Source organism: Chaetodon auriga, chromosome 3 (genome assembly GCF_051107435.1).
Source record: "Chaetodon auriga isolate fChaAug3 chromosome 3, fChaAug3.hap1, whole genome shotgun sequence".
NCBI classification, from domain to species: Eukaryota; Metazoa; Chordata; class Actinopteri; order Chaetodontiformes; family Chaetodontidae; genus Chaetodon; species Chaetodon auriga.
Genome location: NC_135076.1, coordinates 5,613,741 through 5,627,797, shown reverse-complemented (window position 1 = coordinate 5,627,797; position 14,057 = coordinate 5,613,741). Strand labels below are relative to the sequence as shown.

At 40.9% G+C, this 14,057-nt stretch overlaps 1 protein-coding gene across 1 annotated transcript; it reads right to left on the bottom strand.

The window, feature by feature from the left end:
• Positions 1-4,388: 4,388 nt before the first annotated feature.
• LOC143318693 (uncharacterized) lies at positions 4,389-13,836 on the bottom strand. The gene is made up of 3 exons (XM_076727153.1): positions 13,271-13,836; positions 10,001-10,054; positions 4,389-5,969 (listed from the first exon to the last, which is right to left on the bottom strand). The coding sequence occupies exons 1-3, from the start codon at positions 13,665-13,667 to the stop codon at positions 5,737-5,739; spliced, it is 684 nt and encodes a 227-aa protein (XP_076583268.1). The 5' UTR covers positions 13,668-13,836; the 3' UTR covers positions 4,389-5,736.
• Between the last annotated feature and the right edge of the window lie 221 nt (positions 13,837-14,057).

Genomic DNA, 14,057 nt, shown 5'->3' with positions numbered 1-14,057 from the left:
TCAGCTAACATTGTTTCCAGTAGTGGAAGAACTATTGAAATCTTTGACTTAACTAAAAAGAAAAATAATCACACCTAAGAATACTTCATTCCAAGAAAACGTCCTGCATTTGTCATTATATTTGAGGATAAGTACTTTTTCTTGAACACAGAAAGTGTCATTAGTTTGTTTAGCATTAATGTATAAATTTTATCAACACTCATTAAGATTAATAGCTTCTTTCAAAATCATTTATCATGATATTGAATTATTATTACCGATGGATTAACATGGAAGCAGGTTTTAGTGCTGTTCCAGCTGTCAAATGTGAAACAATAATAACAATATGAAACAATATTTTAGTTCAATATTTACCTCTCAAATGTGAGAATCAGAAGCATGAAATGGGTTGAAATGACGTAAAACAGGAAAACCAAAATACCTCAAAGCTACTAGGCTACTTAAATACAATAACTGAGTAAATGTACTTTGACATATTTACAACAACAAGCACAGAGACTGATTTCTACAGACAAGTTCGTTTGCTGATCAAAGGTGTTAATTAACAAATGAACACAGCTTTTGAATACATTACATTTTGTTTTCGAACATTGACGTGCTCTCTGCTGTATTCTGTCGTTTGGCCACTTGAGGGCACTTATACCCTTTCACATACTCTTCATGCACACTGCGAGTACACCTTTAATGTTTCAACATGTTTGAAATGTCACAATCACAATGAAGCAAGGGGAGAAGTTGGAACATTATTGAACATTATTGAGTTTAAGACTAATTAAAACAGTGACTTATGAGGACGAGTTGAGAAACTGTTATCAAACCTAAACTGCATCATTAATAAAGACACCTTAATTCAGGATTTTGCCTCGTCCACCAAAACTGAACAACAGCTTTACTTCAGGTTTGCTCTGGAGGTCACAACAGAGTCAAAGCCAGATTTAATGGATGTGAATCAAAACGCTTCATGTTCACACCAGCTACTGTGATGAAGCTCACTTGGGTAAACCTTTATCCTGCAATGAAGATCAATATCAAAGTTTTGACATTTACTTCCAAATTTGAATTTAGAGACTTTGTTGAATCAAACTTTTTGCTGCTCACACTGACACACTGCCCCACTGGTATACGAGCCCGTGTGACATTTTCAAACAATCGATCATTTAGCGTGCAGCACAAACAATGAGGAGGACCTGCTGTCACAATGAAAAATGTCTCTGTTTGGTTAAAGCTCTCCCTGAAGTCAAGTGAGAATAATGAACATTTTATGAGGCTAAAAGGATTAAGCATAGAACAGAACAGATTTTCTGGACCATTTGGTGATCATTTCATTCACAAAGTACAGTAAATGAACATGAATGTGCACATTTTGACAATTTAGTGTACACAGAAAAGGACAGTGCGGAACGCCTTGCTCTCCAGAATTATTTTAATTTTAATTGACGTGATGCAGTTTGGATTTCTTATGTTGTAGCAACAAGACATGGTGTTATTTCTGGCATACCACCAAGATGTTAACAATCTATCAACATCGATAAGAAATTCCTATCAAGTCAATTTTATTTGTGAGCAGCTTTCACATAGTGGCCTCAAACTTCCATCCATCCTCCTTGATATATGAGGGAGTTAAAGCCCCACAAATGCTGTTAACAGATATAGCGAGCTCAGAGCTAATGATATAGCTTCTGGGAATTTGAGACAAATGCCACATGCACAACTTCACACACTGTCACATAAACAGAGAGGGGAAATCAATCATTCCAGTGGCGGATGAATGACAGGCAGTGCCCTGCTGGTCATCGGATCACAGGTACTGCAAAGATCAGATACTGCAAACATGAAGCAAATACAAATTTCAACATACACTTTGGTGATTTTGTTGTCAGTAGCCAATTATATGGAGGAGAAAGAAGATTTCAAATTGACCCTAGTTTTCCCTCAAAAGTGCAGCATTATGCGAATGCTGCCTGGGTATGATAAACTGAAAGGATGACAATAGGTGCTCACAGTAAGCATATACAGAATGAGCCTGTTGGATGCTGAGGTCCTGTCTGATTGTGGAGGCTGGAAGCATTCAGTGAGTAGCAGGACCAGTCAAGCAAGGTGACAGCTCTTGGGACGAAGCTGCTGAGGTGACAGGAGGTCTCACTGAGTGAGTGGGGGGAGGTTTTTGGAACAGATGGTTCGCTGGGTGGGCAGGGTCGCTGGCAATCCTTGCTGCTCTTTCATTAGCTCCTGTGTCATGCACCTCTTTATTGGAAAGGGGAAGCTGACAGGTAACAACCACGCTCAGAAGTGTGGGTAACACACTGGAATTTGTCCTCCCAATATAGGAAAGGAGAAACAGTTCAGGCTGAGAAGGTGCTTTAAGGTGATGAAAAATTTAGACCAGGGTTGGTTGTGATGTGTGCGCTGTCAAATTAAATAGGCGACCTCTTGTTCTAGAGGTTTTTTTGTTCTCTTTGCTCATTTAGATGATGTAGGGGTGAAGGAATCTGTTGAAATCACTCCAGAGATGCTGATTTTCCACTAGGGTCCTGTCAGAATCTAATCCCAATCAATCCGGCTTTTGCCGTTTCAAAAGCTTTCATCAAGTGATACATTTCATCTCTCTGATGACAGAAATAACAAGACTGAGTCGGCTGTCATGTTAACATGTGAGGTGGTACTACAGCAGTGATGCCCTCATGTCCAAACCAATAATAAATTTCATTTAGATTTTGCAGCCTGTGCATATCACTGATTATCACTTATGAGAATATGAGGGCTTTCCTCCGTACACACAACACTACTTTGCTGGGCATTGCGGTGGACGTACCTGTGTGGACGTCATCTTCTGAGCCTTGTGCACCCCAAAGTCCTCAAAAATAGTAATATGTAACTTATTACATTTTGACAGTATCTTGCCCAACACTGAACATTAGTGGACTCTCATCAGGGTTGGCTCAAGATGTTTTGGAGCTGTAAGCACAATTTCTCATCCTCCTCTTCTCATTGATATTGTATCACACATGCGAGCCATGTGCTGTGCTCATTACTATTTCCATTGCATCTTCACAGCAGTTGGTCCCTGGATTGAACCTCTGAGGCTGCAAGTTGTTAAAGGAGGGGTGGATCAAGGAAAAGCATACTGCAGCATGCATCCTCAAGGTCATGCAACACCAGCTCCATCTATGGATTTTGTGGTTTTAGATAACTTCGAGGCTGTGCCTCAGAGATTTCCTCCTCAGTTCTGTGATATAAGGAAATGTTAATTTAATATTTTATTGCTTCAGGAGGATAGCACTGAAAAACATTGTTATTGTGTTGTTATTGACATGTTAGACTGTCCTGCACCGTGAATTTTAATCCAAGTGAAGAAAATGACTATAAAATTATATCTCATAACTAAAAGTTTACCTTTGTTGTTGTGCATACAGGGTGCATGAGCAATAAAGCCTGAAGGAGTTCAGGTTGAAATGACAAGGCTGGCCATATTCGATATTTTCTTCTTGTCAACGAATTCTATGAAAAGACAATGAACTAAAAATTATTGTGTGTGTATCCAAAGCATTATGTACATCTGTATCTGATCCAAGGGGGGCTGACTCAAGGTCAGCTGGATGTGGTTGTAGAAACTTGAAATCGTTTTGCCTTTCCTCCAAGGAGCATCTTCAGTTCTAACTGACTGGTGGGGAGTCCCAGGTATTTAACCTCTGTCGGGTCATTATCAAGGTCACTGAAACCATGTGGGTCATTTGTGCTCCAGGCTGGAGTAACAGCAGTCCTCAGAGTCGTTGAAGTCACCTGGTGCCAGGCGTGCATGACAGTTGTTGGAATTGTCACATCACAGAAGTAAAGGAGGCTACGCCCAAAGGGTAGGGAAGGTAGGGAAGTCAGAAAGTACTGAGGGACATTGCTGGTTTTGGTTTTGAGAAAAAGCTAATAGCATCCACTTTATCCTTTGCTTGTGTTTGGCCATGGAGCTTTACTGCACTCCCAATCTCTCTCCCGTCATTCCAGTCATTTCTCCAGGAACCTATACTTATATATAACTTATATTGTATCTAAAATGACGTTTTTTTGTAACTGAAAAGCAAAATATTTCCAATCTTGAGCGACAATGATTCCTTATATGGTTTGACTAATTGATCAGTACTGATTTGTCAGTCAGTTTTACGGATTTCAAATAATGATGTTTTACTAAAAACAGATCAATCAGCAAACCACCAGTGCCTGGCTGCGTTTCTGTACAGACTGAGTTTGCTGATTGGAGATAGCTCAGTTTTCAGTACAGGGCCTAAGGATGAAGTTGACAGTTATCTCCATGACAACAGAAGACGCATACATACCCAGAGGTCAAAATCAGTAATGGATATGAAACTAATGAACAAGTAATTAAGAGGAACATGTTTGACCATGAATATTTATTAGATGACTTGAAAGGAATCCAGTGATTGACAGCATCCAGGTGGTGAAAAAACAGGCTTTTTTTGCAGGTTCAGATTCTGAACCTTTAAACTTGCCCTTGAAATATATACCCTACCATCTGTATTCAAGAACCGCTTCACCCTTCGTCAAATATGTGTCAAAATGTTCCCTTCATACGTTGACACAGTTCGTACATCAGTAATTTTAGGTAGAACAGATATCTTCAGTTTCCAGTAGCTGTGTGTGCAGAGTATGATGATCACAGCATGCACAGAAAAATAAGCCCCATTATTTGTAGCTCTGACTGGTGTCACAGACTCATCAGCAGCAATACATAGCCCTTAACAGTGAGGTATTAAAGGTAAACCGAGGCTTTGACAAAAGCCGTTTCACATGAAATATTAAACATTGGAAAAACGAACAAGCAATGAGCAGTTTTTGCTTCAAAGGTGATGTCAAGTTTAGACGTTTAACCAGAAATTTGAATACCAAGAAATCAGCTTTTGACAACAGAAATTCCTCAACTGAAACGTAACGTACATAACAACAATGGCTTCGATACTTTTACATTTTAGATTATATTTTTTTGCAATCAGGTGTAACCAGAGCTCTTAAAGGTGATTTAGCACTTGTTCACATCTAGCTAATAACATGAAACTACAAAATACTTTAATTTCATCATCATGTCGTGAACTTTTTTTTTTTGCCCCAGTAATTACAGCATTGTTACAGAAAAAAAGTGTTAAAGTGTGCGGCCTTCCTGTGTCATTTGAGACAAATTTTTACAATAATTACAAAAAAAATCCTCTAGTGTCACACAGCATCAAGGAAAATAAAAAGTTGTTGGCGTGATTATTTTTGTAAAGGTGACGTGTTTAACCTTGCTAGCAGCAATATTACAACAAGCACTGCCCAGCGTGTATTGTATAGTGATTACATACTGTTTGTGGTTACAGTGAACTGCATGTGAAACATTAACTGAGCGGTATTTTCACAAGGGGTCATTTGAAAAAAGGTCGGCAGTACAATGAGGACAAAAATAACATGACTGCTTGTCCAACAAAAGCTGCAGCCGTCCTCTCCGGTCGCGTGTTTGCAGAAAGGAGTCCCATCTGATGCAAACATCAGCATTTGATGCCTCCAGTGTTCCAGCACAGGCTGACAATTCAAAATCCCTTCTGGCCCAACAATACACAGGTATTACAGCCCACCTGCAGGTGATAAAACAGTGGATAGAGCTTTGATTCATGAAAGACTTGTAAATCCACTTGAAGAAGAAACGCAAGCAAATATGCTGCTTTATTTCTCTCAGGGAAGGTCAGAAGGTCACAGTTAAGTCCCAGAGTGAGTGTCTGGAGGTTGCTGCTCTAACGTCTCATCTACGGTGACGACTATCTCCTCCGGTCTGTTGGAGCTCAGGCAGTTAGTGTGGTTCAGGGATATGTAGCTCATTTCCATTAGCCGAGGCCTCTCGCCCAACTCACTCATCTCGTTCATGTTGTTTGTGATGCAGTTTATCTCAGTCTTGTTGCGGCTGGTAACTCGACGAGAGCCAAACACCCAGTCTGAGGAGAGATGAAGGGATAATAGTGCTGTTACTGTGGGAGTCAGTGCAGATGGAGACCATTGTTTCAGTTCAAGATTGAGAATTGGACAATGTGGTATTGGCCTGATTACTACAGAGCTCTGTGCTTTCGAGTCTTGTCTGCAATTAAAATTGATTCTGACCCAAAAGCATAGATTGCAGTGACTCATTATAGCAGCGGGACAGTAAAAGAACGATGTTCAAGAAAATCAACCTTAAACAATTCAAGTGCGGGGATTGTATACTGTCTAACCCTAAGCCCTCCACTGTTACTGGAAATTACATCCCTGACTTCTGGACTCACTGATCCTTTATTTGATTGAGGTTTGTGCAAGTTAGAATGTGTAGCCCTGACCAAGGCTCTGAAATATCAGTAGCACTAACTGTGCAGTGTATTTATAAATCTATGGTGCTGTCTGTGATGCTGAAGTAGCAGACAGATTTGTAATTGTACCTTTTTCTCCTCAGTCCCACCCTGCCGTCAGTTTTGTCTTGGATGTATAATATTCTCTAAACTACATGCTATAAATACTAAGGTCTTTACTACAGAGCTTCTCGAAGTCCAGACCTCAGTCTGTATATGGGCAGCGAGTGAATCTGGACCCAGCCCATAACTCCATAGTGATCATCAACTGTCAGAATGCTGGCCACATCTGTCCTGCAGAAAATTAATGAACTCAGAAAATGCTCACATGTAATGTTACATTACATTACTCATCCAATGTTACTAGTAGAAGAGGTTTACCCTGACAGTGATCGCTGATAAACTTGCCAACCCCTGGCAACAAACCAAAATGTCTGTAATTCATATTTCACCCATTCTACAGAATCAGATACTCTCCAACTCCATCCTCACGACTCCGTGGACCCACCATCAAACTGTCGGCTCCCAGGCTGAACATTCCCTGGAGCTGACAGCAGCACACTGACCAGACTACAAGAGGAAATTCTGCATCATCAGAGAATCGCAAAGCTTGTCTGTTACACACAACAGATGTCACTCAGGTTTGGTTTCACTGGCCAACTGCTGTATTGAGTCTCAATTTTTTTGTTTGCTTGTTTGTTTGCTTTTTGATAATTTTTTGTTCGTATGTTTGTTTTGAGATCCGGACTCATTCATTGGTTGTTGAACTGTGGGTCTTGATTGAGCTCTGACTGCCTCCTTGATGGAGGTCTGAGAGCATTTTCTACATCAGTATCTAGTTGTTATGGATTTTCCATGTCTGTTCACACTGATATAGGATGATAAAAACCACACTTTAAATTTTACTTTAATACAGAATGTAACAATACCATAAATAGTGTACCTGTAGTTGTCAGAATATGTGTGATTCTGATCTGTGTACATTGGTTGCACTGTGGATCTCTGTGGTGCTTTTTAGCCTCTTCCAGCTCATTGTTTTGGCTTTGCAGAATATTTAGTGTATGGTTTAGTCTTGGGCCATAACCTGGAGTTAAGAATACTGAAATTAGGAGTTCCTGGTTTGCAGAGAAAAAGTAACTTGCCAGTAGGTTGACAGCTGAACGATTTATTTTAACTAATTGATTTTAATCATTTTTTGAGATGCATTTCTCAGTGAAAATCACGAAAAGTCAAATTTTCACCAGATTTAAAAGACTAGCAGGCTGGAAAAACCTCCACACTGGCCAAAATATCACAAACATAATTTCATTGTCCTCTGTCATAGCTGCAGTTCAGTCTCTGCGCTCTCATCACTGTCATATCCAGCAGCAGCAGGCAGCTGTTTTCAACTACACAAGCTCTGATAAATCCACAGTACAGCAACTGCCCAGCAACAAACAGCAAGACAGACACAGTTATAGACCAGCTGGTAAGGAAAGTGGAACATAAACATATTTAATGAGGCTGACATTTTTCTCAGGAGTTGGTGGAAACCAAACCAGAGCTGCAAGGAGAGTGAATATCTGTCTGTGAAATGTCAGAATATTGTGAATACAGTTTCCCAGACTCTAAGGAGGTCTTCAAAGTGTTCATTATGTCAAAACCCAAAGTTACTCAACCCACAATAAAGCAGAGCAAAAAACACATACATTTAGGAAGCTACTACAAGAAAATAAAGACTTACTTAAAAAGTCATTGAGAAGATGAATCGGTTATAAAAACATTGTCGGTCGACTCGTAATTAAATTGACTTATCATTTCAGCTTTAGATTTAGCTTGTAGGTACTTTCCATTTCCACTCGCTCACCCAGCCTTCACAGATGCAGCATTGCGGGGGTGGAAGCGTAAAGCACATTCATGTTCACGGGGTAAAAACAAGCAAGCTGAGCACTTAAAACATGCTCAGAACAAGGCTGCAAACTTCATCTGACAGAAAGTTACGATGAGTTCAGCCTCTGTAATTCCATTAGAGGCAAAGCACCATAAAATTGTTTCTGGGGGAGATGTCTGCCGCACCGCAGCTCCATCATGTGTGGTGGAGCCTTTTTGAATTGCGACACATCAATCATTGTTCTGTCAGATGAGGAGCTGAGATTAAGGCTGACAGTCGTGAGTGTGAAGAACAGACAGAAGGCTGAACGGGATTCCTCAGACACACACAGCTGATACATGACCACAAGGGCCAAATTTCCAGTGGGGATCGGTTGTGGGGGAAGCATGTTGCCTTCATTTTCCCAAATCCTATAATTGTCCCCCTCAGCCACATAGTTTCAGGTTGATTTTCATACTATGTCTCTCTGATTATTCTTTTCTTACTCCCCAGGTGCTATAGTCCACATGAGCTTCACACTTGTTTGCCACAAAGGCTGTTGTTGGAGGTTGTTGGGGTGGTATGGAGCCTGGAAACCTGGAGACACTACTCAGATCTAAAAAAATGGTGTTGTGAAATACATTTTTCTAAATGTGTATCAGTAATAATATAACATTGTCCTAAAAATACATTAGAACTGAACATCAGTCAAAAATAAGAGAGTAAAGCACAGTCCTTTTTTTAGTAAAGATGCAAATATAACCATTATCTAGACATATCAGGTGTCTCAAAAGGAAAGTAGCACTTATTTTATGGAGAGTTACAATACAGATGGGATTGACAGTAACAGAGTGTATTGTAATTTGTCGTTTTTCTGCTGTTGCTGCTCTTACTGCTACACGACTACCACTACGACTTCTGCTACTACAACAACAACTACTACTACTACTACCGCTACCATTGCTACTACCACTACTACTACTAATAATAATAATAATAATGATAACAATAGCAGAATAATGTGTTTTTAAAGGATCATTCAGATTTGCTTATTATTTTCTCAGATTTTGCTGTTGTTTCTATCATCATCTCATCTATCATGATTTTGTACTCATCAAATGAAGTGCTGAGATTGCAGTTGTGACATTTCTAGTTAGTTGGTTTATTGGCTAAAATATCACAATACAAATATATAAAATAACATGCTCAAAACAAAAAATTTAAGTCCAGTGTTCTATATGAAACGCAACACATTCATTCAGCGCAGCAAACAAAGTGTTCAAGAATCATCAGACAGCTGAACGCCACAGGAAAACTGTGTGCATGTTCCCAGATCCCAGCACTTAATATCCTTTACTAACAATTTAGAAATGTGTGTCCCATGTACATTTTCCACTGCTTTTTCTTTCTAGGTGGACCGTAACATGTCTACAACAGGCTTTTTTGCTTTTCTGACATTGCACCATGACGGAGGAGTGAAGCATCTTGCTGTGAGCAGTAACTTGACAGTATATTTTCAATCTTCTTCTGGTGAGAAGAAAAACACACAGTTTCCACATTTACACCTCAGCAAAATGTCCAAAATGTGTCACCTGTGTGTGTGTGTGTGTGTGTGTGTGTGTGTGTGTGTGTGTGTAAATGTGTATTTGTGAGTTTTCATATGGAGGTGGTAAGGTGAGGTGCAGGTAGACAGACAGATGAGCTCTTTCTGCTGACCAGTTGAAGGGGGGGTCAGCGTGTCTCTGTGGCAGAGCTAAGTGCTGCACACTCTGACCCATGTGAGCAGTGTGTTTTTTACCTGGTTCACTGGTTTCACCGCCGTCGCCCTCAGCAACGATCGACCTCCCACCACCTACATGCAGTCAGCAAGAGAACAGGCATGTCAGTGACTGCACACAGACTCTGATGTGTCTGATGAAGTGGTACAGGCAAAGCAAGAACAGAAGTCATCCAAACATGAGCGGACAGGTGTGATAATGTGAGTGAAAAGAGAGGAGGCTTAGACACAGTGGTCACTGATGTAGATGCCCCAGAGCATGCTGGTTCAAGCCTTTCTCAGGCCCTGTGCAGGAGCTGGTAGTTTTAACCATGTATGTGTACACAGCAATTCATGACAATTCTAAGACTTGAAAAAACTTAAGTACATTTAAATTTAATCTCTGGTTTAGATTATGTTCAGCCACATTCAATTTACAAAAAATAAAGCCAACGAGAAAACTACAGATGAACATGCCGAAAACAAAAAAGAGATTTGAAGATGCTCCATCAACTTTTAGAGCTGACACGTGGCAAAATGTCGGTTTTCCCATTTCATGAACTGACATTAGCCAAAAGGAAACTGAGAAACGCAAAACAACTTGTAAATCCTGCTGGACGGTCAACTATGCTACAGGAAACACTTCAAACATGAGAAAACGTCTGTCACATCACCAACAACAACAAAGCTTCAGCCAGACCAAAGGAGCCTGAAAGAAGCACTGGAGTCCTGATTCCATATAACAGTCCAAGAGCTGAAGAAACAACAAGATGCATCTGTGAATATAAAGCTAAAGACTTAAGGCTGTTCTGTGGCTGTTCTGTCAAAAGCTAAAGTGACACAGAGCCTCAAAGAAGCAGAGAGCATCTCAGTAACCACAGATGGGTGAACTTCACCAGCTGCTCAGAGCTTTATTACAGTCACAGCTCATGTTATGAGCAGCGAATGGGAAGTGAAAAGTTTTGTCCTACAGATGTGAACTCTTTTCCAATCACACACTGAACTCGACATCGCTCAGGTTTTGAAATCTGCTGTTTTGGAGTGGGAGCTTGACATGAAGAATAACAACAGTCATGTTAGTATTGATGTCGTTATAAACAATTAGAAACAATGCAGGAAATATGGACGTAGTGGTGAGAGAGGCTGGACTGTCCCCACACATAAAGTGTTTTATAAACACTTTAAACCTCACGTCACCAGCGGGTTTGAACAAAGGCCACTCCAGCTGTCTGCTTGGTCGAATGAACCGTGAGGCAGCATTTTTTCACCACAGTTCAACTGTAACTGCTGAGCTGACCACCAAACAGAGACCGTTAAACCTGCCAGGACATAAACTGATCATGGATGATGTCACCTGATGGAACAGCTCTTTGAATTATTTCATAAAAGGACTGCTACTGACTGCTGCAGTCTTTTTACTTTGAAACTGTTCATGGTTCAATCAACGAAAGACAATTCATGCCAATTTTTTGCACATGCTTAAGTCATGGCTGGCTGAATTCACTGTGCAAAGGGTGGGAGTCATTGAAAGTCCAGCTGGTTATCCACTCTCAGGTGTACAGGAAGACTGGATTAAGCTGTGATTCACCAATCAGACTACTAGACCATTGAAGAGTTTGATTCACAGAGCTTCTGTTCCTTAAAGATAGGTTTCCAAAGCATGGCACCAAAGAAAAAGATAAAATCCTTTGAATAAAAGCACGACAGAATAAGGTCATCATGGTTTTGTCAATGTGGAAATAGCACATTCTTTTTTTTGGGCGGGGGGGTTGCACAATTTGCTTCAAAGTTGAGGATATCTGAAAGACTGCACACTTTCCACTGTTTGACCCTTAATGGATGCAACTTCATGTATGTGAGCATGTTTTCTAAAGCCAGTTATCATGTCTTTGGTTTAAGATATGTTTACTTGAAGATAGGACTCCTTGCACCATTTGACAAAGTTGTTGATGACCGGGCTGTGGCTGGTCTCATTGTGCTGGAGCTGATTAATGATAACAGTCATCTGCATACTTTAGATTGTCCCTATTTTCACACCGGCTCTGACACATATTTGTGCAGAAGGTAAGCACACATCCTCATAGGGAGCCAGTGGAGGAGTAAACTTGGTGAGACAGAAGTCCATTTATGCTCATTCTTTGTGATTTGTTACTTTAAAAGTCAAGTATCTGGTCCACAAGATTGTTACTTAAGTCAAAATGTTCTGAGAAGCTTCTGGTTAAAATATGGGATTGAACTGTGATAACAGAAGAGGAAAAATCAACAAAATCTAACATGACACCTATTTCTGTCCAAGTGTTTAACCTCCAAATTTGTTGAAGCACACCAAAGTTTAAAAGAAATTATCAGGAAATTTGTTGGACTGCACACAAGAGAAACATTTTTCTTGCCAGAATTTTCAGCCAGTAACTATGCGATAACAAATTCAAGGACCGCGTCATTAAATGCTGGAATTACAATAACAAAATGTATCCAGAGAGTATATCTTCCATTTATTTGGGGGCCCCTGGTGATTGTGGGGCCCCCTGCACCTTCTTAACTGATGCGTCCCTGTCCTGATCTGCCCCCAGTAAAATCTTCCATTTTGCTTCAAATGGCCAGATGTAATGAGCTGACGATCAGGTCAAGTCAGCACTATGAGAGGACACGGGCCCTAAAAATAGACTCATTGTTTCATTCATTATTTATCGCTCAGTCTTCAAAAATAGAGAAACAGCAGCCCTCCTCTCCATTTCTCACACAGACACTTGCTGATAGTGTAGTTTGTCGGAAGTCTCCCTCACAAGGTCATCGGCTGATATGAGACTGGAGCTACAGTAGACAACATCAGCATTAACACGTCTTATTTGGTTTGGGAGGGATGATAATAAACTCTCCACAGTTTGCTGGTTGCAGTTGAGCCAAACAACTGTCATTGAACATGTTGAATTAGTAAAGAAGCTGTCTGTTGTTATCCCAAAGAACTTTCTTCATCTATTAATGAAGATGTTTGTATTTTGTGTTGTCCATTTCAGGCAGCAATTGTTCTGTTTAATACGCTCCAGCAGGGCCCCTTGCATGGGTTCCAGGGGTCCAAGTGCAAAATCAGGAAAAGGTCAATTTCACTAGCATTTTACTTCAAATAACTCCAGTGTTAAAATGTATGTATGTATGTGTATATGTCTTTACATTCCTTTTAGTAATCCCAGTGGGAATGTCTGCTCTCTCTCTCTCTCTCTCTCTCTCTCTCGCTCTCTCTCTCTCTCTCTCTCTGTCACACACACACACACACACACACACACACACACACACACACAATAGGGGGTCACATACCTACAAAGTCATTAACCACATCTTTGACCAGGTGTCCAACTATCGCATACGCCACCGCCACCACCACCAGCGCTGCCATGACCAGGTAGAGAACAGCTTTGGGCAACGGGATGGAGTCTCGTGCGGGGGTCCGGTAGTCCGTGTACAGTAGGTCACTCTCCGAATAAGAGTACTGAAAGACGTGCTCCATGCCCGAGGTATGGTTGGAGTTGAGAGGCGGGTTACTTGCGCTCATGGCGCTGTCCGGCTGCAGAGCAGTCACCATGGTGGTCGTCACATCCTCCGCTTTGTCCATGTTTACCAAGCCTGTAGTTTTATTCATCAGAGGCAGTATCTGAGACAGAAAATAGCTCCAGTCTTTTATGGCACTCGTGTTGCATAACATTGTTGTTACCATGTAATCACCACAGGAAGGACTGAATTTGCGGGTCACACAGGCGCCAGAAATCCGCTGAAGACGCACCAGAATGCCAAACGGCAGAGTCGCCAAACTTGCCGTCCTTACCAGTAACGGGCAGTGTTCTTTATAATCCAACAGGTTCCCTCAGACGTCAAAGTCTCCGTCTGACAGCCCCTCTGAAAACTTACCCAGCTGTCACTGACGAAACACACAACGTGTCACTCACTGACGAGCTTTTACGCACGAACGAAGAAGGAAGTTTTTGCGCCCAATTCTTTGGTTTATTTCCAAAAGTGAAATAAAAACAATACAGTGGCAGAGTACAAATACAATTACAATGCCGTCCAAGGAAAGAAACGTGCTAGAAAATGTGGCAGCACTCGGCTC